The following is a 26,363-nucleotide window of genomic DNA, read 5'->3' on the forward strand; positions in this document are numbered from 1 at the left end:
ATGAAAACAAATTAACATGTTTGCATAGAAGCTGCTGCAGCAACACACACAGCCGCGCGCGCGTGCACTTGCCGGCGCATGTCCCAGCCAGGCCCCGAGACGCCACTGCCACCACCGCCTCCCCGAGCCCGGCACCCACTGCCAGGGCTGGGCTGTGCCAGTCTGTGCCCACTCCCCTGGGCCAAAATGTGCCCCAGGCCCAGCGACTAGACCGTCACCAAACCCGAGGGGGCAATGTCTCAGTCATCCAGCTTTCAGGGTTTTTTCTCCGCCCCACCCCCCTACACACACCAATTTAATAAATACCTGGAATTCACTGTGTGCCAAAATCCAACCTCACTGATGGGGAAATAAGCACAGAGAGGTGAGTTGACCTGCCCCAGGCTGCACAGCTGGTGAGTGGAAGAGGTGGGGTTTCAATCCAGAGAGGCCAGCTCCGGAGTCCTCCCCGTAACCACCAAGGCTTCTCTGTGGCTCCCTCTTGTCCGTGGATGAGGTGCCAAGACCTCAGCCTGGCCTTCAAGACCACCACCCCACCCCAGCCCCTCCAGCCCGTGTCCATTCTTGCACACCCCACCCAAATTGCCTGCCCGTGTTTTTTTTATGCTGAGGGGCTGTGGGTGGGGTGGTCACGATCGCGGAGCCACACAGATATGGGTTCAAATCCCCGACCCACCGGTCCCTCACTGGATGGCTTTGGGCAAGTGGCTTCCCTTCTCCGTGCCTCAGTTTCCCCTCCGGGAAGACTGGGATAATAATGGTCTCTACTTCAGGGAGGTTATGAGGATTCAGTGGGCGGATGACCGCTAAGTACTACCTCTGGCATCTGCACATGGGGTGGGGTCTTCCACTGGAATACCTTCCCACCCCTGCCCTACCGTTCAGTGAGCCCTACAGGCCTGGCTCATCAGACTCACTAAGCCCCTCTCGGTGTGCCATGTGCTCCGTGCAGCACCCTGCTCTGGGCTCCCTCGGAGCTCCATCTGACCGGGGTTGGGGTCGTCGGGCGTGTGCCTCACCGTCCCTGCCGAGCCTGCTGGGTCCCCACAGCCCGGCACTGCAGGTGCTCAGGCAAGGCTTGGAGCATGCAGCCACCAATGCCCACTCTGACCTGAGCGTACGTGGGGCTCGTCCCTGCGAGCTGAAGTATAAACCTTACTGGAAGAGCTGGGGTTCAGGTCTTGGAGCTCAAGGGTCCCCAGGCCAGGGCCACACGTACCTCCTCGAGTCCCCTCGCGCTGCTCTGCATGGGCCGGGGACAAATCCCTCCACTTGTTGAAGCCATTGTCCTCTCTGGCCCACGATGGTGAAAGTGGAGGGTGGATGCTGCCGGCACGGTGGGCACCCGGTGGGCAGTGGATTTCAAGGGGCTAAGAAGGCACCGCTGAGCAAGTGACTGCACTCCACGTGCTCCTCATCCTCCCCAGTCTTCTCGGCCCGGTGACAGAGGTGCCGTTTCTAGCCCCAGTTTTCAGATGGAGAAACAGGCCCCCAGGGACCTGCTGACTTAGGAGAGTCCTGCCGGAAGTGGCAGAGAGGGCCCCGGGTCGCTGCTTCAGCCTTCGCGCCCACTGCAGGGGCTAGGGGGGCCGCGCCTTGCAGCTGTGGGGCGTGAGGCCCAGCAGGATGCCATCCTGGTGGTGGCGGTGGGAGGCTGACTTCACTGTGCTCAGGACGGCCTCTCTGGCGTCAGCCCCTTCCTTGGCCTGCAGTCCTGCCGACTGCTCAGAGTCAGGGCAGTGTCCAGGGGAAGTGGCCCAGTGCCCACCCCAGGAGCGACCAGTGGGATGCCGGGTGCCCACTTGGAATCCCAGCCTTCCCTTGGTCTGCCCCAGCCACCGGCTTCAGAGCTCAACAGACCCTGCTTCATGTGCAGACCCCACCAGGTGGCCTTGGACAGACCCTGGGCCTCGCTGAGCCTCTGCTTGAGGCATGGATATGCCTGTGCTTCTCAGGGCGGGCTCAAGGCTGGGTGGAGCAAGGGGCACCCCTCCCCGTCTTCCAGAATCTTCCCAGCCCTTGAGCCTCCGTGACACCACTTGGGGTGGGGCTCACGTTGCCGCCCAGCCCACACCCCACTCACCCATCTGCACTGTCAAGTACCCACTTGGTTCTCTGGGGGCCTACGTGTTCCAGATGTGTGGAGGGGTTTGTTGGGCTGAGGTGGTAGGTACACGGTGCGGTCAAATGAGGGAGAGACCCCAGGGGCCAGGGCACATCACCAGAGAGGAGAGCTGTGGGCCCTGGGTCACACAAGGGGTGGTCAGGAAGGAAAGGCCCAGTGCATTCCTCTGTTCATTCGGTGGGAATTTACTGAGCATCTACTGTGTGCCTGGCCTTGGTGTAGAAAGAAACTAGAGATGGGCCTGTGAGGCCCCAGGTTCGGCCACCTTCCTGCTGAGCACCGCTGGGCCCAGCCACAGTCTCTCCAGACCCAGCCTTCTCACACAGGGTTATGGAGAGGGTCACTGGGAGGTGACGTTCAGTGCTAAGTGGTTGAGAGCCTGGGAGTCGCACACGGAGGTTCATCCCCTATCCCACCCCTTGGGGATCAGGTAGGAGCTGGTCCATGGAGCTATGTCATGGAGCTATGTATGACAGGGGACACGTGCTCACCCTTCTGAGGCAGAAGCTGGGAGCCGGTGGGGTGTAAGAGGTGGGGAGAATGTTCTCTTTCCTCCCTCATTACAAAAGTAAAATTAATCTTTTAGTATTTGGAAGCAATATGACTGATAAAAATTCAGCCACCATCCAGCTGCCCAGAGCTCAGCACTTGGTCTCATGCTGGGGACATTCCCCCCAGGTGTTGGGCATTCGGGAAGGATCTGGTTTCACCTTGTATAAATGACGCCCTGGTCAAGTGGGGCTTGTGTGAGTTAGTGTGGACAAGGCCAAGCCCAGGCCTGGCCTGGAGGAAGGACCCGCGCCGATAGGCACATTCCGGCCTGGGCTTCTGGGAGCCACCTGCCCGCCCGCCCAGCAGCCCATTGTCTGGCATGTGGGGGCTCAGAGCAGCCGTTGTTCTGCACACATCTGATCCTGTCTTTTCCACATCAGATCATTTGTAACCGTCACCAGGCAATCGGGCCCGTCGCTGATTCAATCTCGGCTTTGTGCTGTCACAGCTGTTTTTCCGCGCCGGGCTGATTTTGAAAGGAGGCCCATCTTCTGGGCCCGCTCTTCAGAAGCAGGGGGAGGGGGTGGGGGTCTTTATGTGTGTCTCTGGGTGTGCGCGTGCCCGTCACCCCCCCCCCCCCCCCCGTGCATCCCCTGCCCCAAACACACATACACACGCCTCTGCCTCCCCTCGCTGGAGTCGAATTCGGAATGAGGTACACAGATAAGGGCTCCGGGGCCCCACCCCATCCCCTACCACCTGCCCACCCCGGGCACCTATGTGCCCCAGTGTGCAAGCACAGTAGAGATTGTCCTCCAGTGGAAGAGACAGATGCTAAATTGTTCATCAATAAGGTCATTTCAGAGTGGTAATGACAATGAAGGACCTAGAGCTATGATGGAATAGTGGCTGGAGCAGTCAAGGAGGGCCTCTTAGAGGAGGTGATGTTTGGATTGAGGTGTGAATGAGGAGTTGAGCTGGCACAAAAGTGTCCCCCCTTCTGAACTGAGATGGTCTGTAAGTGTAAAATCCATCCCAGATTTCAAAGGCTTAGCCGGGGGGGGGGGGGGGGGGACATAAACTATCTCATTAGTAATTTTTAAATATTGATTACATGTTGAAGTGATCCTATCTTGGACATATTAGATTAAATGAAATGTCATTAAACAGAATTTCCCTTGTGGATACTAGACAATTTGTAATTACATTATATTTCTATTGGAGAGCACTGGTGTATTTAGGAGAGACAAAACTATAAGTGCAAAGGTCCTGGGGTGATACTGAGGTTGACCATTGACCTGTTAGAAGAGCAGGGTAGCAAGAGGAGAAGGATAGTGTAAATAGGGAGTGGAAAGACGCTCACATAGAGCCTTAGAGGATATTGATAGAAACGCCATGGAAGCCAGTGGGGGAGTTTAGAGTAGAAAAGGAAGTGAGTTCCACATAGAAGCTCAGCCTGGCCCCTGCGGGGTGGAGAGTAGAATGAAGGGGCCCTGTGGAGGCTGGGACGTGATGGGCCGCATGGTCAGAGCATGGGTCTGTTGTGGAAGAGTTGCAGGAAGGACCTGCTGGAGGGTTGTCTGGACCAGCTTTGCTTCCCTTCACGCCTGGATTTCAAAGCCTCTGGGCCCTCTCGTGCTCCTGCCTCTCTCTCTCTCCACCCATCCCCACCTTTCCCAGCCACTGCCTCCTCCCTGAGCAGCTGCTCCCTGTCACGTCCAACAATTTATAATACATCCAGCTCCTCGCCTCCGGGTGGTCAGTGGTTGAAATCCTTTTCAAAAAGTTACTTAAGGGGCACCTGGGTGGCTCAGTCGGTGGAGCATCCAACTCTTGATCTCAGGGCTTGATCTCATGAGTTCAAGCCCTATGTTGGGTATGGAGCCTACTTTAAAAAAAAACAAACAAACAAAAAAAAAACAGAAGTGGTGCACAGTCACTGTAGAAAAATTAGAAATAGAAGCACAAAGAAGAAGAATCAAACTCCCTAGAGATAAACACAGTCACATGGCCAGGCTGTGGCAGAGCTGGGGTTTGAACCCAGGTCGGTTGGCCCCAGCATCCCAGTGCTGAGATCACAGCACCCTGTGGCCAGATGACACTGAGGGAGCCCCTCTCCCAGAAAAGGGCTTAAAGATGCGGCACCCCCAGCCCGGCTCACAGCAAAGGACAGAAGCTGGACACCTGGCCCACATACAAGTGGGGCTTGGCTCTGGGGGGTTAACATATATATAAATCTATTGATGATATAGTTGGGCTAGAGTGCTTCGTCTTGTTTCCCTGCCCCCTGTCCTTTGAAGGCTCTGCTCATTTCTGTTCTAGCCTGATCCTCTGAAGCATGTGTTGATCTTTGGCTCCTGGCTCAAAGTCAAGAACAAACCTCAACCAGACACTTTTATCCACCCCTCCTCTTACCCCACCCTACACCTGGGCTTCTGTCTCCTAGTCTCCTAAGCACTCCTGGCCTTCCTGCCCTGGGCCCAGTTTTCTGCCCTTCCTCTCTCCCCTCAGGGTCTAAGTCTGGCCCAGCCCAGCCCTGCCCCTCCACCAACTAACTGCCTGCCCTGTGGCCCTGGACAGCACCACCCCCCCCCCACCCCCCACCGCCTCCCCACAACTCTGTCCTGGCCTCTGTTTCCTCATGGGTACACAGACCGTAGTAATCTCTTTCTCTAGGTTGTGGGGTTGGTTAAATGACGTGATGTCTGTAAAGTGCTGAGCCTATGGGAACACTAAAAATAAAAATCAGCTCCTATTGTTACTCTGATTATTAGATTTTCTCCTTCCCTGTTGTTGGGTTAAGCCTGAACTGTGGGATGCAGGGGGATAGGTGAGAAGATGCATGGGAGCACTGAGCCCCTCCCAGCTCTACGATGGGTCTTACATTTGCCCTTTGCACAGTGTTCCCCCTTCCGGACTCATTATCCCCAGTCATCTCTCTGGTAACACCTGGTATCGTTTTAGTCTCCACTTGTATGTTGCTCCTCCACAAAGGTTCCATGACCTCCAACAAAAAGACTGGGCTGGGGCCTTTCTGCTGCTGACATTCAGTATATTGATGCCTGGCTTCACCCCCACCCCCACCCCCATCCCCATCCCTTGGCTGGAAGGTAACAGTGGAGACCTTGCTGTCACTTATGCCTAGGTCAGGACAGGGGAAGAATGGATGACCTGTACAGTCGTGCCACCACCACTCCCGCCCCGCCCCCCCCCAGCACTTCCCTTCCTGGGATCTGGCTCTCAGGGAGTGGAAGCTGGGTAGGGGTCTGAGATTTGCTAGCTTTGCTTCCCTGGCTAGGGCTTCCTGAAGGCTCCTTTTTGTGAGAACGAGCCCCACCCCCATTCACTCCCCTGGTGCTCCTGGGCCGTCTTTGATTCTGGGAGGAGACCAACCAGGTGTGATGCCAGTGCCAACAACTACCCCCTCACCCCATCACTAGAGGGAGAGGTTTTCAAGCCTTTTTATGGACCCACCTACCCACCCAGCACCTTCTCTTAGCCTCTCCCTGCCGTGAACCAGCACTTGGCCACAGGAGGTGGATCTCGCCACCTCGTGACTGAGGTCCCTGCCCCTGGTGACCCTGCCTGGCCTTAACGCAGATAGGGTGCTCTTAGTTACTCATCAAGAGGGTTCCTTCTCCTTCCTGGAGCTGCTGCAAGTTCTTCACAGTCCCATTTTTTTCCAAGTCTTCATAGGGACCCTTTCTCCTCCCCTCTTCACCTGTTTACTACCTATTTGTTGACAATAATCATAAATGATACTAATAACAGCTACCACTTGGGCAGTTATTACTATGACCCTGGCACCTTATTTGTATGATCCCTGGTAAGAAATTAACCCCTTTTTCAGAGGAGGAAACTGACTCTCAGAGGGTTTGCCCTAGGCATCATAGTTAAGGGATAAAGCTGGGGTTCAGTTAAGGGATAAAGCTGAGACATCTGGCTCCAAAGCCTGGAACAATATTGTCACTCTCCTTAGGAGGCAGTGGAGCTGTCCTTTCATTGTGACACCCCTAGGCTAGGTAGGGTGGCCCCATCATGGCTACCCCTTGTCTGCCTTGTAGTTGCCCTTCTGACACCCTCATCCCGCTGTCAGGGTCTGTCACTGCCTCAGCATCTCACACAGGACCCCACACACAGTAGGTGCTTAATTTGTCATGTCTCCAGAGGTTGGAGTGCCACCCAGGGCAAATAACATCTAGATTAGTTCCCATGGTGACTGACGTCACTGTGCTCCCAGGCTCTGCCCTGCCCCTTTCCGCCGGGGCGCTCGCACTGGGAGCTGGCCGTGGTGCTGAAGGGCTCGGGAGAGCCACCCACCCTAAACCGCCCCCTCTGTCCTAGTTGGTCATTTTCTGAGCCCTGTTTTGCCTCAACACCCTGGGCCAGCTTCTTGCCCATCCTTCCTTCAGGAGATGGTTTCCTAGGGGCCCACTATGCACGGCCACTGGTCATAGTATCATATACCCATGGAGAAGGGATCAGAGAGAGCCATGCAAGGAACTCCCATTAGTTTGATTATTGATCAGACGTTTATCAAGCACCTTGTGTGCCTCTGAGAAGCCCTTGAGGAACCTGGGCTCCAGCTGAAAGTCAAGTAGAACTTCAATGGGCGGGTAGAGACTCAGGAAGGGCTTGCAGGCAGAAGGGATTCCATGGGCAAAGGCCTGCACGTGTGGTGGTGAGAAGCTTGCGCTCACCACAAGGCTCCGCTGAGGCTGCCTGCCCTCCGAATTCATGATTGTCAGTTCACTTTTTGGTGTCTCCTGGCAGCCCAAAACTGCCCGCCTCTCTGGCTCCAGTGCCCAGCCCAGGGCTGGACCTAGACTGAATGGAGAGTTGTCTCCCAGGCCAACTCCCAGGATGGAATCTCTGTCCTGGGAACAGAGGGAGCCAGGGATGCTTTGTGGCCAGATTTGCATTTTGGAGAGACCTCTGGCCCTGTGGGGGTGTGGGGATGGATGCAGCAGTAATCCTGGCGGTAGATGAGGCGGCCTGTTGAAGGGGGCAGTGCCCCTCCACCCCAACCTTTGAAAAAAGAAAGTGAAAATCCCCTTCTGGTGCTGCAACCCAAATGGCAGTGGGGAAATAATCACTTTTCACAGACCCCTTATCCACAGCCAAGCCCTGCGCCAGTTTAATCAGCAGTGGTGGTGCGACTTGAAGATTCCCGGGCTTGAGAGATCAGGAGAGGGGTTAAAGAAAATTACCCTCGCCTCCTCCATGCTAATGTAATCTCTAACCAGATCTGCCTAGCCGCAGCTCAAATTGCTTTTTAGATTAACATTTAATTATTAACAGGGTCCCCTGGAAGGCCTCAGGCTCAGAACAGGGATGGGGGAGGGAGCTGCAGGAGGGGGGATGGGGGTGGGCTTCTACTCTGGCTGCCCTGCAGAGAGACAGAGTGGGATGGGGGGGGGAGGAGTAGGGGAGAGTGGGGTCAGGAAGAGAACAAGAAGGAGGGACAGCAGGAAAGAAGAAGAGAGACGCCAGGACGGGAAGGCAGATGGAGTAAGGGACAGGGAGAGAGACCAAGAAGAGGAAGAAAGAGACAGACAGTGGATCTTCCTGTTGTGGGGGAGGGGCTGTGCACCCTGATTCCCTATGGCACTCCTGGGCAAGGGTCCCTCCGCCCCTCTGTCCTGGCCAGAGGCAGGCGATGTTCCTGCCCCTCACTGTTTATGGAGGACTGAGCTTCTGAGGCTTCGAGCTGGCCTGACTTGTGGTGCTGGAGATGGTCACAGATAAAGTGACTTGAGGCCACACAATCAAGATCTGACTCCAACTCTCCCAGGCTCCCAGTCCAGTGCTCATTCCCTTCCCCAAGCCCTGGGCCTCCCACCTCCACTACACATTCTTCCCTGTAGGTGGGGTCAGGCTCTGTGGCCAGGACAGGGTGAGGAAGAACAAGCCTTCCTGTATAGCAGCGGGGGCAGGGGAAGGATCAAGGTGAGAACTGTGGGCAGCTCCTGCCTCCTCCCCCTGGGAGGTTTGTGGGGCCCCCGAGGAGTAGTGGGCAACTCCTTCAACCCCTGTTAGGAAACTCAGAGTCCTAAGAGTCTTAATGGTCCACCCAGCGCTCCATGTGAACTGCTGGATTTCTCCAGCTCCCTGTCTTATCCCAAGTCAAGATTCTGAATCCCTCAAGTACAGGCTGCATCTAGAACCCCCCTCTGTGTGCCAACAGAAGACCTAGCCCTGTTGCCTTGCACACATTTAGTGCACTGGATTGTTTGAAAACTAAATCGTAACATCCCCACACGTCTAAGCCGGAAGCACCTCCTACAAGATCCGCTGGTCTACGCCCCATCAAGGTGCAGTTAGGGAAACTGAGAGTCAGGGAGGGACGGTGACTTCCTCCAGGTCACTCAGCCAGTCAGAACCCTGGTGTGGGCACGTGCCACCCACAGCTTTCCTCTGTGAACTCCTGTTCTCATTGCACACTGGGAAGGGCCTGGCATGACCTTCCCCTCCAAGCCACAGCTAGTCTTTGGCCTTGAGTAGAGCCAAGGAGGCCAGAGCAGACAGCTCCAGGAGCAGGGGAAAGACACAGGCTGGAAGTGGATGGCCATGGCCTTCATGAGGTCACAGCCTCTCCAAGCATGTCCTCATATTCTGCCCTGCCTTAGGGCCAGCCCAGCCTGGCAAGGGACCATCTGCTGACCTGCAGGATGCATGAGGGAAAGCTCTGTCCAGCTGCCACCTTAGAGAAATAGGAGCAGCTGGAGGGAGAAGCCAGGAAAGTTCACTTTCAATGGGCTGGATTCGGGAGTGGGAAGTCCGTTCTTACTGGATGTTCTCTTTAGCAGGACATTCTTAACCGATTTTTGTACAGCCCATGAGGCACTGGACTGGCCCTCAAAAGATGCTCAGGGAGTGTTTGCTGCCTGAATGAATGAATGAACAAACAAACGAGGGAAGGAGGAAGGGAATGGGTGGGTAGATGACAGGCACCTCAAAACGTTCTCACAGAGGCAGGGTCTGCAATATATTCAGCTCAGTATTGTTCTGCCCAACACAGGCCTCACACGCTGTCCTCTGTGAATGTTTATGGGATGAGTAAGTGGTCTCCTGGGAGCCCCTCCTCCTCCTTCCCCTCCTCACCTCCCTCTCTGTGATCCCAGCCCCTCCTGGAGGAGAATCAAAGTGGATTTGGGCACCGGAGAGAAGCAGGCCTTTGCCTCTGCTCCTTCCTGCCCAGCTGCCTAGAAGCTGGGGAATGAGGGCCCCCCCCCCCGCAAGATTGATCCAGGGGTGGGGGCCACATGGTGTGGGGCTGAGGGTGTAGTCTCTGGTTGGGAGTGACACCTAAAAGCTGCATGACCTCGTGCAGATTCTTCCCTTCTCCGTGACCATTTCCTAATCTGTGAAATGGGGCTAAAACAGCACCCACCCCAGAGGCTGCTAGGAAGCTGCGGTGAGGTATAACGGACAGGATGCACGTGGGGTGTGGCACAGAGGGAAACTTCGATAAATGGGAAGCGCTATTATTAGTACTAATGTGTGTATAGTTACTTGTGAGCTTCCCCCTCCCACTGGCTGGGGCTTCCCGAGGCCCCCTGCAGCCAGACAGGCTGGGAGAGATGACAGAAAGCAGGCAGGGCCAAAGGCCCCAATTCCCTGTTCTTTTAATAAAAATAAAGACCCTTTAGACATCCTTCTCCTATGCATTGTTCTGCCAAGGCAAGCAGCACAGACTCAATTCCTCCTTGGACTTGGAAAGTTCCTTCCTTTCTTTCCCCTCCCCTGTCACATTTCCTTTATCTAAATCCTCAGCCATGAAAGGGCATATCGACAGCTGGGGGCGTTATCTGGTGGAGGGGACCTTTTCCTAGGGGTGCCTCTGAGATAAGACGTCTTATCAGCCCCCACGTCAGGAATGATGCCAAAGCATTCTAATCATTGAGGCTTGCGACATTTTCTCCCTCCCTCCCCCCACCCCCTTTTTTTATTAAAGTCACAAAAGACCTTGGGCGTATAAACAGCCTGATTTGCAGATAGGGTTTCAAAATGAGCAGCATTCCCAGGACGGTCCCTGGCTTGGGGAGTCATGAGTCTGGGTGGGGCCTCCAGGGTGCTGGCTTTCTGCAGATGGGATGATGCCAAGCAGAGAGGGGGCAAGGTGGGGTCAAGGCAAAGAACCTGAGTGTTTTAGGCGCCTGCCCCATTCCTGTCCCCAGCTTGCTGTGTGACCTTGTGCAGGATGCTCGACTTCTCTGGGCCTTGGTCACTTCGTCTGACAATAACGGATTCATTGATTCAGCCCTTCATTCAGCACCTATTTATTAAATGATTGCTCTTTGCCAGGCACCAGGAGAAAGAGACAAATAAGACATGGTCCTTGCCCCCGAGAAACTCACAGTCCAGTGGAGAGAGACAGACGTGAAAATTGGCACTTACACTTAGGACCGTGATGGGGGATGCCCAGAGGAGGGGACAGCTGAGTCAGAGTCTGAGTTAAAATGGATTGGGGTGGCGGTGCTGTAGGCAGAGGGGCCAGCACAGGCAAAGGTTTGGGCGTGTGGGGCAGCCAGCTGGAGGGAGGTCTAGAAGAGCTAGGGCGGTGGAGGGGGAAGGTGCAGGCAAAGAAGGCTGGGCTCTATTCTGGGGCCAGAGAGACATTGAAGGGCAAGGAGAGGGGTCTTTGTCCTGTTGTAGATGGTTGGGATGATGTGGGAACTGGTGGTAACCCACTTGTCATCGTGCTCGGCTGGCTCCTACCCCCTCCCACCCACAACGTGCCCCAGCAGTAGGGCACAGGGTTCCTGGGAAAATGAGCAGTGAATTGGGATTAGAGGCACAGAGAGAAAAGCCCTTCCTCTTCAAGTGAAGATGGTCTCTCAGGCAGCAGGGCCCTGCCTGCCGGTCCTCCAGAAGTGAGGGATAAAATGATTCAGGCAGTTGCACTGAGCTGAGGCCTTAACATGGATCCTGTTCCCTCGGTGGTGGTAGGGGAGGGGGGGCAGGATCCTCTGTCGCTCCCCCCCACCCCGAGCTGGGGCAGGTGACCTGTTGGCTCCCAGAACCGCCTAGGTGTCCACCATCAGAGCATTCTGAAAACCAGAGCCTCACCGGGAGGGCAGCTGATGGGGTCCAGAGAGGCCCCAAATGAGGCAGTCTGCCCCTCACCCCCAACAACTACAGCCCCCAGCCTGCCCCTTTCAGCTGCAAAGCATGCTGTAATGTGTGGCCCAAGGGGAGTTTTGGGGGAGCCTGGACAGGGGCTGGGCTTCTTGGGCCCCTGGCACCCAGTGAAAGGCAAGAGGGAGGAAGGACCTGTGCGTGGGGGCGGCGGGGGGGGAGTGTTGGGCATTGTCTGGACCCTGGTGGATAATGACCTGGGAGGGTCAGGGAGCCTCTTTTACAAGAGAGGGGCGGTAGCTCCCCTGGGGTCACACAGTGGGCACTGGGGTAGGGGTATGTAGGTTCCAGGTTGCCTGGCCTGGCCTGCAGGCTGCCTGCTTGGGCGGGGGGGGGGGGGGGGGGGGGGAAGGGAGGGTGGAGAGGCTTACACAGCCACTGCCTGCTGCATGGCCCTGCGCAGGGTGTGGCCTCTCTCTGGCTTCGGTCTCCCCGAGAGGGCTTTCACCTGCAGCTGGCAGGCCTTCTCCGGCTCTCCCCTCTGTCCCCCAAACCCTGTGTCAGAGCAGTGAGAAGGGGGCACCATGCTGGGCTGCTGGGCTGTTACCTTCCAGGTGCACACACCCTTGTGCGTGACCATGGACAGCCTGCTTGTGCGTGAGAGGGCGCCAGGGGGCGTGGAGGGGCGCGGCACCACTGGTAAGGATGGGCAGCATTGTGCCCATCTCGGGAGATGTCCGCAGTGAGCCTGTGACGGCATCGTGCCCACGTGTCCCCAGGTGTCCGAGCGGGGCAGAGTGTGTGCACGGCTATATCCTGAAGGGCCCAAGTCCCCAGTCCCCGAGGCTCAGTGCCTCCTTCCTGCAGTCAAGGGCTTTCATCCCTGCAATAAGCCCCACTTCATTCCCTTTTTAAACTGTGTAATTTCTGCCTGATTGTAATGGCATATTTTAAAATTACCAGAAATCAAAGCCGGGAAGTGGATACTGCAGCTCTGACTGCGCGTGCATCGTCGCTGCGTTAAGGCTGGCGATTGGGGGTGGGGGGAGGGGGAGAACCGCCTCCCCTCCCCCATTCACCCCTACTTTTTTTTTTTCTTTTCTTTCTTTTTTCTTTTTTTTTTTTGAGACAGTAATAGGAGAAAATTGGTTTTGAAACTGAATAAAAGTCCCTTTCAGAGTAAATCATTTCTTTCAGGGTACCTTTGCTGAAAGTAAAATAGAGCATAATGAAAGGTGGTTACGTGATTGTCTTTCATTTACCGAGAGGCCAGGACAGACAGGAGGCTGCAACCGTCTCGGGGAAATTCAAGATTGGAATAATTGCGCCGTAACAAGGAGCTTGTTGTGAAATTAGTATCTTAAGAAAGTAGTGAAAAAAGGCTTTTCCTCATGAATACTTCATTATTAGAAGAAAGCAGCAGAATTTAAGGGCTCCAGACACCTGTTTAGTATTAAATAACTCCCCTTTCTTCCCCTTAAACACACACCCCCTCCTCTTTCTTCTTTTTTTTTTTTTTTTTTTAAAAGAACTGGCAAGAGGATTGAGCTGGCCCAGCTTGGCTGCTCAAGACGTGGGTGGGGTGGGGTCAGGAGGTAGTGGAGATCCAGTGCCCGGGGTGGGTGGACATCAGGGGTGGCTTGGGCCCGTGGCTCTGGCTCCTTACTGAGGAGAGAGGAAGGGAGGGGCCCTTGCAGGGCAAACTCCTGTCTTTTCTCCATGGCCTCCAGGGCAGGCTCACCCTGCCCCTCAGAGGCTCTGTGTTCTCAGGCAAGTGGGTTTTTCGAAGATAAAAGTGCATATTTCCTTGTAAACACTGGGCATCTGACTCTGGGCAAGTGAGCACAACGTGGACCTGTCTGGAGCCTCATCTGAGCTGCCACCTGTGGGGGACCCTGCCCAGCCTGGCAGGGTAGAGCTGCCTTGGGCGGCCCTGCCCTTCCTGTCTGGGGTGGGGAGCTCAGGCAGGGAGTCCTTGGGACTGGACTCAGGGCTCAGTCAGGCTCAGTGGGGATCAGGGCGGGAGATCACGCTTTCTCCCAGCAATGCCATCCTGGACGTCTTCCTGTAGGGCTGCCGGGAGAATGCCCCAGATCAACATTCCAAAACGCTGGAACACCCACCTGCACACTGGCAGTTCCTGGGTACCCCTCATGTAGCTTCCAAAGATGACCACATGGGGCCTTTGCCCTCCACGAGCCCGAGGCTGAAGAGCAGGGACAGAGGTGGTGACAAGAAAGCCAGAGGACACAACCCACTGGAAGGGAGGGGGTGCGGATGTGTCCAGGCGTGGGGGCATCAGGGAGGCCCCCTGGAGGAGGTGACCCACACAATGGGCAGGGCCAGGACATGTCTGACCGTTCTGTTCTGGCCCCATCACAGTGGAAATCCACCACTCATGACCTGGATTCTTTTTTTCTTAAGTTTATTTTTGAGAGGGGGCAGGGCAGAAATAGAGGGAGAGAGAATCCCAAGCAGGCTCCATGCTATCAGCACAGAGCCAACTCAGGGCTTGAACCCACAAACCATGAAATCATGACCTGAGCCAAAATCAAGAGTCAGACATCTAACCGACTGAGCCACCCCGGTGCCCTGAGATCTGGAATCTTTTCCTTCTTGTGAGGCCGCGGATGAGCCTCTTGACGCCTCCGGCCTCAGTGTCCTCCTCCCCGCCAGATAAGGGAGAAGGGGCGTCTCCTGTGAAAGTCTCTGACGCTCTGCTGGGTAGTGGGGAGGCTGCTGGCAGTGACCCCAGCCTGGGGAGGTGGGAGGCCCACACGGAGCAGCCTGAGTGACACGCACCTCATCTCCCTCCTCACAGGGACCCTGCCGCAGAGTGCACCCCGCCGCGGGCCCCCAGCTCAGCCATGCTGGCCTGTCTCCAGAGGACCCAGAACCCACCGGGCCAGCACCTGGCCTGCCCGAGCAAGAGCCGGGAGCTGCGTAAGTGTGAGTGCACGCCCGCCCCTGCCCCCTTCTGCTGTCCGCTGAACCCACAGAGCTTGCCGTGTTCCTAGACACGTCCTGCTTCCCCCACCCAAGCCTCTGTGGGGCAGATGCAGAGGGAATGCCATCCAAACTGGCATGTCCACCCACCAGGACCCTGCCCAGAACTCACCCTGTTCCCGGTCTTTGCCTGTGCTGTGCTGCCTCCCCCACGACAGCACCTACCCCCTTTGGCTGACTCCCACTGGGTGCGACCTCCTTCCAGGAGCCCTCTCTGACCCCAGCCCCCTGTCTGTGACCCCACGATGCACCACGTCTGTCTCAATCACCATTTTCCTGTGCTGTCAGCAGAGTAGGACAGTGTGGAAGCAAATAGTCCTGAATGGGATCCTAGCTTGGGGCCTGATTTACTGTGTGACCTTGGGCAGGTCCTTGCCCTCTCTGGGCCTTGCTTTTTCAGTGTGTCAAATTAGGGAGCTGGACTTGGTGATCTCCAAGGGTCTGTCTTCCTTGGCCATCTAGGATAGGGATGACAAACCCTCTGATTATTTGTAGCCACCATAGGGTTTTTGAAAAGTTGCAGTATTTGGAAACATTTGAAAACAGGGAGATTTGCATAATAACCTGGATTTTTAATGTCTCTTGGGGGGAAAAAAAAATCAGAGGATCTGGCAACATAGGCCTGGGTTCCTGAACTGCAGCTGTTGGTTGGAACTGAACTGCTCTTGTCTCTTTGAAGATCTCTGCCTCCTGTTCCCCACAGTTCCCACCCCCTCCCCGTTGGCTCCGTCCCACAGCTCAGGAGTGGTTGCCACTCATCACTGAGCTTACACCGCTGCTCTTTTTTCTTTCTTGTTCTGTGTTTATCTTCAGACAAGGTAGTACACTCATGTGGTCCAGTATACAAGAGGAACGAGGGGCGTGTATACAGACAAAAGTCCCCATCTCGCTCCTGTCGTACGGCCGCCCACTCCCCTTCTCAGAGGCAGCCAGCGCCGTCCTGTGTGCCCTTCCAGACGTTCTCTGCACAACCCAGCACACCTGGGACACAGTCACACGTCCTCCCAGTGGGCCCTGTGGGTCAGCATCTAAAGAGCTTCTTCCTTCTTCGGCCCCTTAGTTTTCCAGAGCAAGGGCGAACTGTGTTTCATTTGACCAGTCCTCTATATACACTGGACCTGCCCGTTGCCATTACAAGCAGTGCAGCGATCAGCAACCACATGTGTGTGTCACAAAGGTGTGACCAAAACTGCAGGATAGACTTTTCGAGGGTCCAAGGTATTTGTACTTGTCATTTTGAACTATGTGGTCTGATTAACATATTCAGACGACTGTGTGTGAGACAGCCTGTCTGCCCACACCCTCGCCCATCACGGCACCGTCTCAAAACTTCTAGGCTCTGCTCACCTCATCAGAGAAAAATAGGATCCCAGCGCAGTTTTAGATTAACATGTAACATGAATGAGGATGAATATCTCCTCATGTCTGGGCCATCTGTTTTCTCTTTGAACTGATTCATCTCCTTGGTCCATCTTTTTCAGTTGGGTAGGTTTTGTCCTTATTGAATTACAGGAGCTCTTTGCATATAACGGAATTAGACCTCGGTCTGTCATTTGAATTGCATATGGTTTCCCCGATTTATCATTTGTCTTTGATTCTGCCATGAAGACATTTTCTTTGTGAAGTGAGATCTGTATTTCCTTTTATGGCCCCTGGAGTTTGTGTCATACTTAGAATATCCTTCCTCATGCTGAGATCAGGGTTTCCTCTAGTTCTTTTATGGTTTAATTTTTTTAAATACATGGTATAAAGCGGGAGGTATGGATCCAAGCATATTCATCAGTGCAATGCTATGGTAATTATTATAGTTATAATACATTAAGAATTTTAATGTTATTGAAATATGATTCACATACCATAAAACCCACCCATCTGAAGCATACAACTAATGGTTTTTTAGTATATTTACAGAATCTTGCACCCATCAGCACAGCAAATTTTAGAACATTTCTGTCACCTCAAAAAGAAACCCCTACCCCATTCGCAGTCACTCTCTGATCCCCTACTCCCCTTCTTTGCAGAGTCCCCTATTCTGGACTTTGATGATAAGGGAATCCTACAGCACGTGGCCTTTTGTGACTGGCTTCTTTCCCTTAGCACTACCACGTTTTCAAGCTCATCCCTATAGGTTCAACACTATTGTAGCACGTATATAACCCCCTTTTCATATTTGGGGGGGGAGGGTTGCTGTTCCTGTTCATTCCTCAACCTCCCCCTCACACAGAATTTCCTGGGCTATTTTTCTGTCTGAACTTATAGGAGCAACTTATCTAGGAGAGAGCAAAAAATCCTGTTGGGTGTTTTTTCCCCGGGATTACATGAAATTGATGGTTCAGGAAGAAATGATTTTTTTATGTTGATGCCCTCCAGGAACATGATAAAACCTTTGTTTGCTCAGACTTTTTTTTTTTTTTTTTTTTTTTTGGTCCCTGGGAACATTTTGATGTCTGCCTCATCTAGCTTTTTGCACATATGTTAAAAGTTGACTTCTGGATAGTTACCCGTTTTGGGCTACTCTTTTCTTCCTGAAACGGAAGTTATTTATATAACGGCTATTAACTCCCACCCCCTTACTGAATTCTGTTATTGTTTGTAACGGTTTTTCAATTTGGTTTCTTAGATTTTCCAGTTATGCTATTAGATTGTGTGCAAATGATAATTTTACTTCCTACTTCGGAAGTTTTATACTTTGATTTGTCTTATTTAATAGTGTCTGCTGCTATCCCTGGAACAATGAAAAATAATATTCGTGATAATGGACACTCTTGCTTCATTCCTGACTTTAAATGAGAAGCTTTGATTATGCAAAATGCTGGTGTGCAGGGGGCAGATGTTTAGCAGGTTAAGTAAGTGTCCCTGTGTTCCTGTTTTATTAAGAATTTTAAAAAATCAACAATGGAAGTTAAAGCTTAGCAAATGCCTTTTCAGTGTCCATGAAGATGACCATATGGGTTTTTTTGTCTTTTAATAGGAATAATGACAGGGATTCCTTACCATTGAACTACCCTTGCATTCCTGGTCAAATCCCACCTGGTCATGGTGAATATCTTAATATATTGCCAGACTGGCTTTGTTATTTCATGTAGGAGTTTTGCTTCAATTTCATTAGTGAGATTAGCCTTCAGGTTTTGGAACGCCTTTTGTTGGGTTTCGCTGTCACTGTGCTGCTTGCCTCATAGAACGGAGGCTTTCGGCTTTCTCGATGCTTTGTGACAGCTTAAGTAGAAATGGATTATCTGGGGCACCTGGGTGGCTCAGTCAGTTGAGCGTGTGACTTTGGCTCAGGTCACGATCTTGTGGTTCGTGAGTTTGAGCCCCATGTCAGGCTTTCCACTGTCAGTGCAGAACCCCGCTTCAGATCCTCTGTCCCCCACTTCCTCGGCCCCTCCCCCACTCATGCTCTCTTTCAAAAACAAGTAAAACACTGAAGAAGAAAAAAAAAGGAAATGGATTATCTGTTCCTTAAAGATTCGTTGATCCTCTCTGAAACAGTCTGGGCCCGGGCCTTTCTTTGGAGTAGCTCTTTGATTCTTCTGTAATAATTGATCTGTTGTGACCATTCTGTTCCTTAAATGAGTTTGGTAAATTTTGTCTGTCTAGAAAAGTATTCATTTTATCCACTTGTCAAATTTACTTGTATGAGACTGAACAAATTAATTTACAGTTCTTTTATTTATTTTTATTTATTTTGAGAGGGGGAGAGGCAGAGAGAGAGCGAGAATCCCAGGCAGGCTCCACACCCCTAGTGCAGAGTCCCATGTGGGGCTCGAACCCACGAACCCTGAGATCATGACCTGAGCTGAAGTCGGACACTCAACCCGCTAAGCCACCCAGGAGCCCCTGTAATTCTTTTCAAGGATGCTTTCATTCTTATTTCTTGTCTATATTGTGCATCCCTCCCCCATCTCCCTGCCCAAACCCCACTTTTCTTGATTAGGTTAGTTGGCTAAAAGCTTACCTCTCTCCCTTCCCCAAAGATCCAACTTTAGTATTTAGTTATTACTAATTACCCTTTTCTCACTTCATGCATTTCTCACTTATGCATTTATTTTTATTAAATTATTCCTACTTTCCTTGTTTTAGAAAAAATTTCTTAAGTTAGAAGCATAACTCTTTATACCGATAAGCAAGGAGAAAAAGGAAAAATTAAGGCTACAAATTCTCTGAGCACTGCTTTAGTTATATCTGATAGGTCCTAAGAGGAGGTATTTTGTTTTTAAAACCTCTTGTGATTTTGGTTTCTTCTCTGACCTAAGGCTCATCTGGGTTCCACCTATCTACCCAGGTGGTAGGTGCTTTTGTATTTCATTATTTCTGGTTATAATACATTATGATTCAGAGAATGTTGCTCAAGATTTCTACTTTTTTCGGACTTGAATACATTTTTCTTTGTGACGTCATCTGTAGTCATTTTTTTGTGACTTTTCTTTTTAAATGGGACTTGGAAAGAAGATGTGAGGGGCGCCTGGATGGCTTAGTCAGTTAAACATCTGACTCTTGGTTTTGGCTCAGGTCACGATCTCACAGTTTGTGAGTTCAAGCCCCATGTCAGGCTCTACACTGACAGCACAGAGCCTGCCTGGGATTCTCTCTCTGCCCCTCCCCTTGCGCTCACTCGCGCTCTCAAAATAAACATTAAAAAGAAAAAAGATGTGGCTGTTTCCAGGATTCAGAGTTTGGTGTATGCCAGCTATGTCTTCCCATTAACTATGTCACTTATGTCTTCCGTGTCCTTACTTACCTGTCATGGATGGAGAACTGAATTAGATGCCTACCGCTAAATGTGTCCCAGTGTATTTCTTCTCGTAGCTCCTAATGCTTTGGCCTTATGTATGGTGATGCCATGTCATTTAACACAGAGATCTCAATACCGTAAATCTCCACGGTGAATTGCATCCTTCTTTGCCATATTTAATACTTTTTGGCGCGAGTTCAATTTTGTCTACTAAGATGGTAACCTCTGCTTTTTTACTTCATGGTTTTTCTTGAAACTTTACCAATCCTTTTATTTCAACCTTTCTGAATCACTTGGTTTAGATGTGACTCATAGACCATAGAGTTGAATTAAGCTTTGTGATCCAATCTGAATGGCTTTTTAAATTTTTTTGAGAGTTTTAGCCCATTTACGTTTATTGATATGACAGGTGTCTGGTCTATTTTGTGCTTTATTTTAATTGCTTTGAAAAGTCTACGTCTATGTGATCTGTGCTGCTTTGCGTACCTACTAATCATAAAGAAGGCTGATTTTGTTCTAGTGCTGTAACTTTAAATAATACCCTAATCCTCTATTTCTTTGGAACAGTATCTATTACTGTCCTTAAAATGAGCAAACTGATGAAATCAATGTATTTCCTTTTTCTCTCTACATTTTCTTAGAGTTCCTTTCTTTGTATTAAGCCTCCATTACCTGACATCAGTCTTAAATGATATCTTTTGGGGCTCCTGGCTGGCTCAGTTGATAGAGCATGCAACTCTTGATTTCAGGGTTGTGAGTTCAAGCCCCACAGTGGGTGTAAAGATTACTAAGAATGGGGGGGGGGGCGCCTGGGTGGCGCAGTCGGTTAAGCGTCCGACTTCGGCCAGGTCACGATCTCGCGGTCCGTGAGTTCGAGCCCCGCGTCGGGCTCTGGGCTGATGGCTCGGAGCCTGGAGCCTGTTTCCGATTCTGTGTCTCCCTCTCTCTCTGCCCCTCCCCCGTTCATGCTCTGTCTCTCTCTGTCCCAAAAATAAATAAAAACGTTGAAAAAAAAATTTTTTTTAAAAAAAGAATAGGCGAGGGGGGCATGCCTGGGTGGCTCACTCAGTTAAGCGTCCAACTCTTTTTTAATGTTTGTTTTTGAGAGAGAGAGAGAACACGCACAAATGGGGGAGGGACAGAGACAGAGGGAGACACAGAATCTGAAGCAGGCTCCAACTGTCAGCACAGAGCCTGACACGGGGCTTGAACTCACGAACCGTGAGATCGTGACCTGAGCCAAAGTCAGACACTTAACCAACAGAGTCACCCAGGTGCCCTTAGGCATCCAACTCTTGATTTCAGCTCATGTCATGATCTCGCAGCTTGTGACTTCGAGCCCCACATTGGGCTGTGCACTGATGGTGGGGAGTCTGCTTGGGAATCTCCCTCTCCCGTTCTCTCTGCCCCTCCGCCTGCTCACACTTTCTTTCCCTCTCTCAAAAATAAACGTTAAAAAAAGAAAGGACATCTTTTATTCCCAATTATTAAATATGGGGATATCCGTGTGTTTCTACTGCCATCCCTCCTCTCCCTCCCCGCTTTGTTATTAGCGGTACCATTACTCTATCCCAGGGCTCATAATGGTGGTTACATCGCTATGCCCAGTTATTTTCAGTCTGTCTCCGAGAGAAATAGGGCCAGTGCTCACCACCAGTTCCTGTGCCTCAGTTTCCCGTCATCCAAAGTTGGTCCGCTTGTGTATGGCTTAAGGCCTCACGTGAACAGCACTTCGAGAGTTCCCAAGTTCAGAAAGGTCTATCTGTCGACTATCTGCTTGAGTGAATGAGAAATAATCCCTGGGTCACTTTGTTTCCTTGAGGGTCTTTGCAGACCATATTCTATTCTCCTCTAATGTTGAATGTTGCCATGGAGAAGTTGAAGCCTGATTTTTCTTTCTTCGTATTTTACTTTGATCTTTCCATATCTTTCATGTTATTACTTTACGAGCATATGTCTTGGGGTTGACTGTTCAGAGTATCTTTTTCCCGGAACACAGTACCCGTGCCCTTTTGACAGGCAGATCCAAGGCTTGTATTATTTCAGTTTCCTTCTTTGGGGGCTCTAGTTAAGCACAGATTGGCTGTCTTTTGCCTTTCGTTTTACTTTTTGTGTGTGTGCCTTGTTTTCCTTATGCACGCCATTTTCCCCTTTTGCTTTTACAGTAAGTTTCTTCTTCTACTCTTGTATATCTTCTTTGTGGTTTTGCTTTACAGAAACCATTGTTTACTAAGTTCTCTCCTTCACGATGAAATATTTAACTATAATCTTCATCTCTTCTGTGGCTACATTTTTCTGATGGGAAGTAGTGGTTTGTCTTGTTTTTTGCCAGCTTTTACTTAGGCTTTGCTTTTCCTTCTCATTTTCCTTTCGATTGAGTACTGTGGTGGTTCAATTTTGATTACTTGCCACTGGAGGAGGCTATTTCCGTCCCGTTGCCTCACAAACAGGTTCCTACAAGTATGGCTTATTTGTGGGATTTCTTATGTAGCCCTACCTTCTTTGCTCTTCAGAACCAAGCGGGTCTAGGGAAGGTCTATAACCAGCTGATGCATCCCTGGTTCCACTGCGGCAAAGAAGGGGTTTAGATTTTGTTAAGATTTGTACAGGGTGTATCTGTCACAGTTGGGAAGGATACACTACTGGCTGTTTCTGAAATCTACAGCCACGGCACCCTCTCTCTGCTTCCTCCCTCAGCCCCACTTGATCTCTGTTGCTTTGGGGAGCCTGTCCACCTGTTGTTTAGGGGGTTAGCTATCCCCTAGTTTTGCCAGAAATGGAACTTGCATTTTTGCTTCATGTTGTTTTGGGGTTATTTGTAGGAAGAGAAGTTATTATATCGACATCCTCAAAATTGAGGGTCTTCTGCTGGTGTTCTTTCGGAGACAGGAGTATAGAGAAATAGCTTGCCTTATCAAAAACCGAATAATGATAGATAATTGTTGGGGGGGGGGAGGGCTTTGGTTTCAAGGAATCATGTTTTTTAATGCCTAGTCCCCGTCACTCCTTTATAGGACCTCCAGGGAGAACATGTTCTCTTTTGTTATATTAAGTACTTCACTGAATAGATTGTCCATGGCACCCAATTCAGAAAGAGCAAGAATTTAAAATGAAAAATAACTCTCTTTCCCAGAGGAAACCAGTGTTAGCAGTTTCATAAATACCCTCCTGAAAAATACACACATGCAGGAGAAGCATTAAATACCTCTTATACCTCCTCCCCTTCTCAATCCCTTGCCTTCTTCCTTACCAGTATATCCTGGCAGTTATTCACCACCTGACAGAAAGAATGCCTTCATTCTAACAGCTGCATGGTATTCTATTACATGGCTAAAGAATAACGTTTTAACCATCCCTCTCTGATAGACATTTAGGTTGTTTCTAGTCTCTTGCTATTCTGAACAGTGCTGTAATGAATCTTTGTACATGCACGTGTATCTGTGAAAACACATCTATTCTTCCATGGTGGACTTACTGGCTCAAAGAATGTGTGTTCTCACCCATGACTGCTCCTGTGCAGCTGGCCGGAGGCAGGGGGAGGCATGACGACCCGGACTAGTCCATCCTTCTGCTCCAAGACTTGTACTGGTCAGTGTGGAGGGCCACCAAGGACATCCTTCTTCTCTGGCTCACTCAGACCCTTTGACATCTTTGTACTTACTAGAAAAGATACTGACTCTGCCTGTAATTGAAAAGCACAGGGAAGAGGGAGGCAGGAAGGGAGATAAGCAAATTGAATTGGGTGCCCTGCTGCTGGTCAAGGCCTGGACAACTGGCAGAGTCGTCTCCTGCCCTTTCCTTCTGGACATGACTTTGGGGCAGTCAGGCCCTAAGGCAGACCCTCTTGTGCCTGTGGCCCCTCAGACAGAACTGAGACAGGAAGGGCTCTCCCTGAGCTCTGTGACCAGACCGTGGGCTGTGCTGCATTTCTTACCACGGAAGAAAGGTCTCAACTGGGCCATGTGCAGTGTGACCTTGGACAAGTTGGTCAGCCTCGTAGGGCCAGCGTTCTCCCTTCTGTAAAGCAAGACGTCCGGTCAGGTGGACCTGAGAAGCCATCCAGCTCTGACCACCTGCGACAATAAAACGTCAGAAGTCTGGTCGGGGGAAGACATGGCCCAGTCTGAGAGTCCCTCCCTCCATTCCTGTAAAATGGGATCCGAGCAGCCTGACGACACAAGGCTGCACAAGGCACAGCAACCACATATGCCCAGAACATGGCCAGCAAACCATTTACCTCTCTGGGACCTGAGGTCAGACAGAGGAGTCAGGAGTGTGGGTGGCCCTCTGTCCAGGAGTCTGGGCAGCTGGCTCTTGTAGCCTATGCCGGGTGACTGGAGAAAGTGACCTGCAGACAAAGGAAAAAAGATGTGTATGTGTGTGTATGGTGGGCAGGGGGAGTCCATTTCCCCTCCTCTACCTCAGGCCTAAGATCTTGGGCTACTCCCAGCGGGCCAGAGTCCCTGGGTCCCAAACAGGACCTGCCCACACCTGGGACAGAAGCCTGTTTTTCTCAGCCGCTCAGGGCCTTCCCTGCTAATAAGTATTTGACTTTCTCATCATGGTGTTGATACATCAGCTTTGAGTCACCGCCGCTCTAAGTTCAGGCTGTGCGGAGTGCCCCGGCGAGGCACCGTAGGGGCTTGGGGGGTGGCTCTCAGGGACCTGCCATCTGAGAAGGGAATGGCAGCTGCCCCAGGAGACTGATGTGAGCCACCGCTCTTGCTTCTTTATAGGTGAGAGCAGTGTACCCACCCTACCCTCCTTCCCATAAGCCCCTAGGGCACAGGCTTTGAGACCAAGATGGTCTGGGGGTCAAATCCTGGCTGTACCGTGAATGGGGCGTGTGTGTTCTTGGACAAGTGAGTGGCTGGCCCTTTGTGGGCCTGTTAACTCCACTGTGATGGGAAGATAAGACCAGGAGAGAACCCCCAGGGCCTGGCAGCAGGCTCCAACACTTTACCTGCCCCACCTCCCTCGGAGAGTGGGAGCCCCCTCCCTACACCCACAAAGGGACAAGAGGTTCCTGGCCCATCTCATCTTCACAGGAGGAAGGGCTCGCTGACCCAGGAAGAGCAGGGAGAGGCTCTTCTCCCCAGTTCCCACCCCTCATCCCCCCGCCCCAACCCTGACCCCAAAAGGCTAGAACCACAGCCCCATGACATTCCTGCCAGTGCACCTGCTTCCACTGGCACTAATAAAAGACGGAAGAAACAAAGCAATTTAAAATTCCAATAAAATTAAAAACAAACCTCTGGTAGCAGATTCAATTATGTAGCTGTGGCGGAGTGCAGCCTGGGGACAGAAGGAAGGTCCGGTGCCGCCCCCGCCCCGGGAACCATGCCTAGGAGAGGAGAGAGGCTCAGAGACGAAGGGCCACGAGCGAGCCCCCTTTTATGACTTGCCAAATAAAAACCAGCTCTCAGAAACTAGGAAGGTAGGCAGCTTCCTCTGTCACAGCGGATCCAGCCACAGTCCACAGCAAAGCAACCCGAGGCTTGCTAAGACCAGAGGCAGACGAAGACCCGAATCGCTGCCTTTCCACACTGCACAGAGGTCGTGGCCGGCCCAGTGAGAGCGAGAACAATAAATAAGTTACAAGGACTAGAAAGAAGGAAAACTAACTGCACAAAACCCCCAAAAAAGTCAGTCAGCAAGACTGCGGATAAGAGCGACGCACAGACGCAATCGTGTTCCCCTACAACGGGAGTTGGCAAACATTTTCTGCAACTTTTCTGATATTTTCATCCCTGCAGGCCATCCAGTGTCTACGGTAACTTACCCAGCTCCGTCACACTGTAGCAGGAAAACAGCCGCAGATTCACGGACATGAATCGGCGCGGCTGTGTTCCAATAAAACTTTATTTACAAAAACAGGCAGCAGGCCAGGCTTGGCCTGTATGCCACGGTTTGCTGGCTCCTACGTTACACCAAATACAAAGAGCTAGAAATTACATTTTTTTTTTAATTTTTTTTTCAACGTTTATTTATTTTTGAGACAGAGAGAGAGCATGAACGGGGGAGGGTCAGAGAGAGAGGGAGACACAGAATCGGAAACAGGCTCCAGGCTCTGAGCCATCAGCCCAGAGCCCGACACAGGGCTCGAACTCACGGATCGCGAGATCGTGACCTGGCTGAAGTTGGACGCTTAACCGACTGCGCCACCCAGGCGCCCCTAGAAATTACATTTTTAAAAAAAGATACCATTACCGGTTTTTTTGGCAACTGCTTTACGCCGACGGTAACACCTACCAGACGATTCACCCACTCAGACTGCACTAGTGAATACTTTCCAGTGTAAATTCACAGGGTTGTGCAGCCGTCACCACTACTAAATTTCCAAATGTTTCCTCATCACCCCAAACAGAAACCCCACACCCATCACCAGCCGGTCCCCATTGCCCGCAGCCACCTTCCAGCTGTAGGCAACCACGAAACTTCCTGACCTACTTTCGGTCTCTGCGTTGGTCCCTCTCGATGTCCCGTATAAATGGAATTGTACCCTGTGTGGCCTTTTGTGTCCAGCTGTTTTCACTCCCTGTGTGTTCTGGGTTCATCCACGGAGTATCAGGTGTCCGTACCCGGCTCCCTGTCACCACCGAGTAACATTCCGTTACGTGGCCGGGTCGTGATTCACCGCCGATCAGCCGACAGGGCTTTTGGGTGTTTCCACATCAGGGGCGATGGTGTGAAATGCCGCTCGGAATGTTCCCGTACAAGTTTTCATGGGGATGTAGGTTTTCATTTTTCTTGCATGTAAACCTACGAGTGGTATTGCTCGGGCACAAGACAATCCTATGTTTAACTTTTAATAATTAAAAAATTTTTTGGAGCGCCTGGGTGGCGCAGTCGGTTAAGCGTCCGACTTCAGCCAGGTCACGATCTCGCGGTCCGTGAGTTCGAGCCCCGCGTCAGGCTCTGGGC

The 26,363-nt window shown here is 51.7% G+C and overlaps 1 protein-coding gene and 1 long non-coding RNA gene across 4 annotated transcripts in view; one reads left to right on the forward strand and one right to left on the reverse strand.

Moving 5' to 3' along the window:
* FAM222A (family with sequence similarity 222 member A) overlaps nucleotides 1–26,363 on the forward strand; it is a 55,180-nt gene that overhangs the window by 14,646 nt on the left and 14,171 nt on the right. Inside the window, exon 2 of one of the 2 annotated variants that reach the window (XM_027044063.2) lies at nucleotides 14,520–14,647. In XM_027044063.2, coding sequence (XP_026899864.1) covers nucleotides 14,566–14,647 — 82 coding nt within the window. In that variant the 5' untranslated portion in view covers nucleotides 14,520–14,565. The remainder of the gene's footprint in view (nucleotides 1–14,519; nucleotides 14,648–26,363) is intronic. The other variant, XM_027044064.2, reaches the window with a different exon arrangement.
* On the reverse strand, nucleotides 22,877–25,385 carry LOC128312535 (uncharacterized). 2 transcript variants are annotated; one of them, XR_008291944.1, is made up of 3 exons: nucleotides 24,692–25,385; nucleotides 23,677–23,787; nucleotides 22,877–23,121 (listed from the first exon to the last, which is right to left on the reverse strand). It is a non-coding gene; the product is annotated as an uncharacterized LOC128312535 (long non-coding RNA). The 2 variants fall into 2 exon arrangements; XR_008291943.1 differs by having other exon boundaries at nucleotides 22,877–23,787.

Source organism: Acinonyx jubatus, chromosome D3 (assembly GCF_027475565.1).
Source record: "Acinonyx jubatus isolate Ajub_Pintada_27869175 chromosome D3, VMU_Ajub_asm_v1.0, whole genome shotgun sequence".
NCBI lineage: Eukaryota > Metazoa > Chordata > Mammalia > Carnivora > Felidae > Acinonyx > Acinonyx jubatus.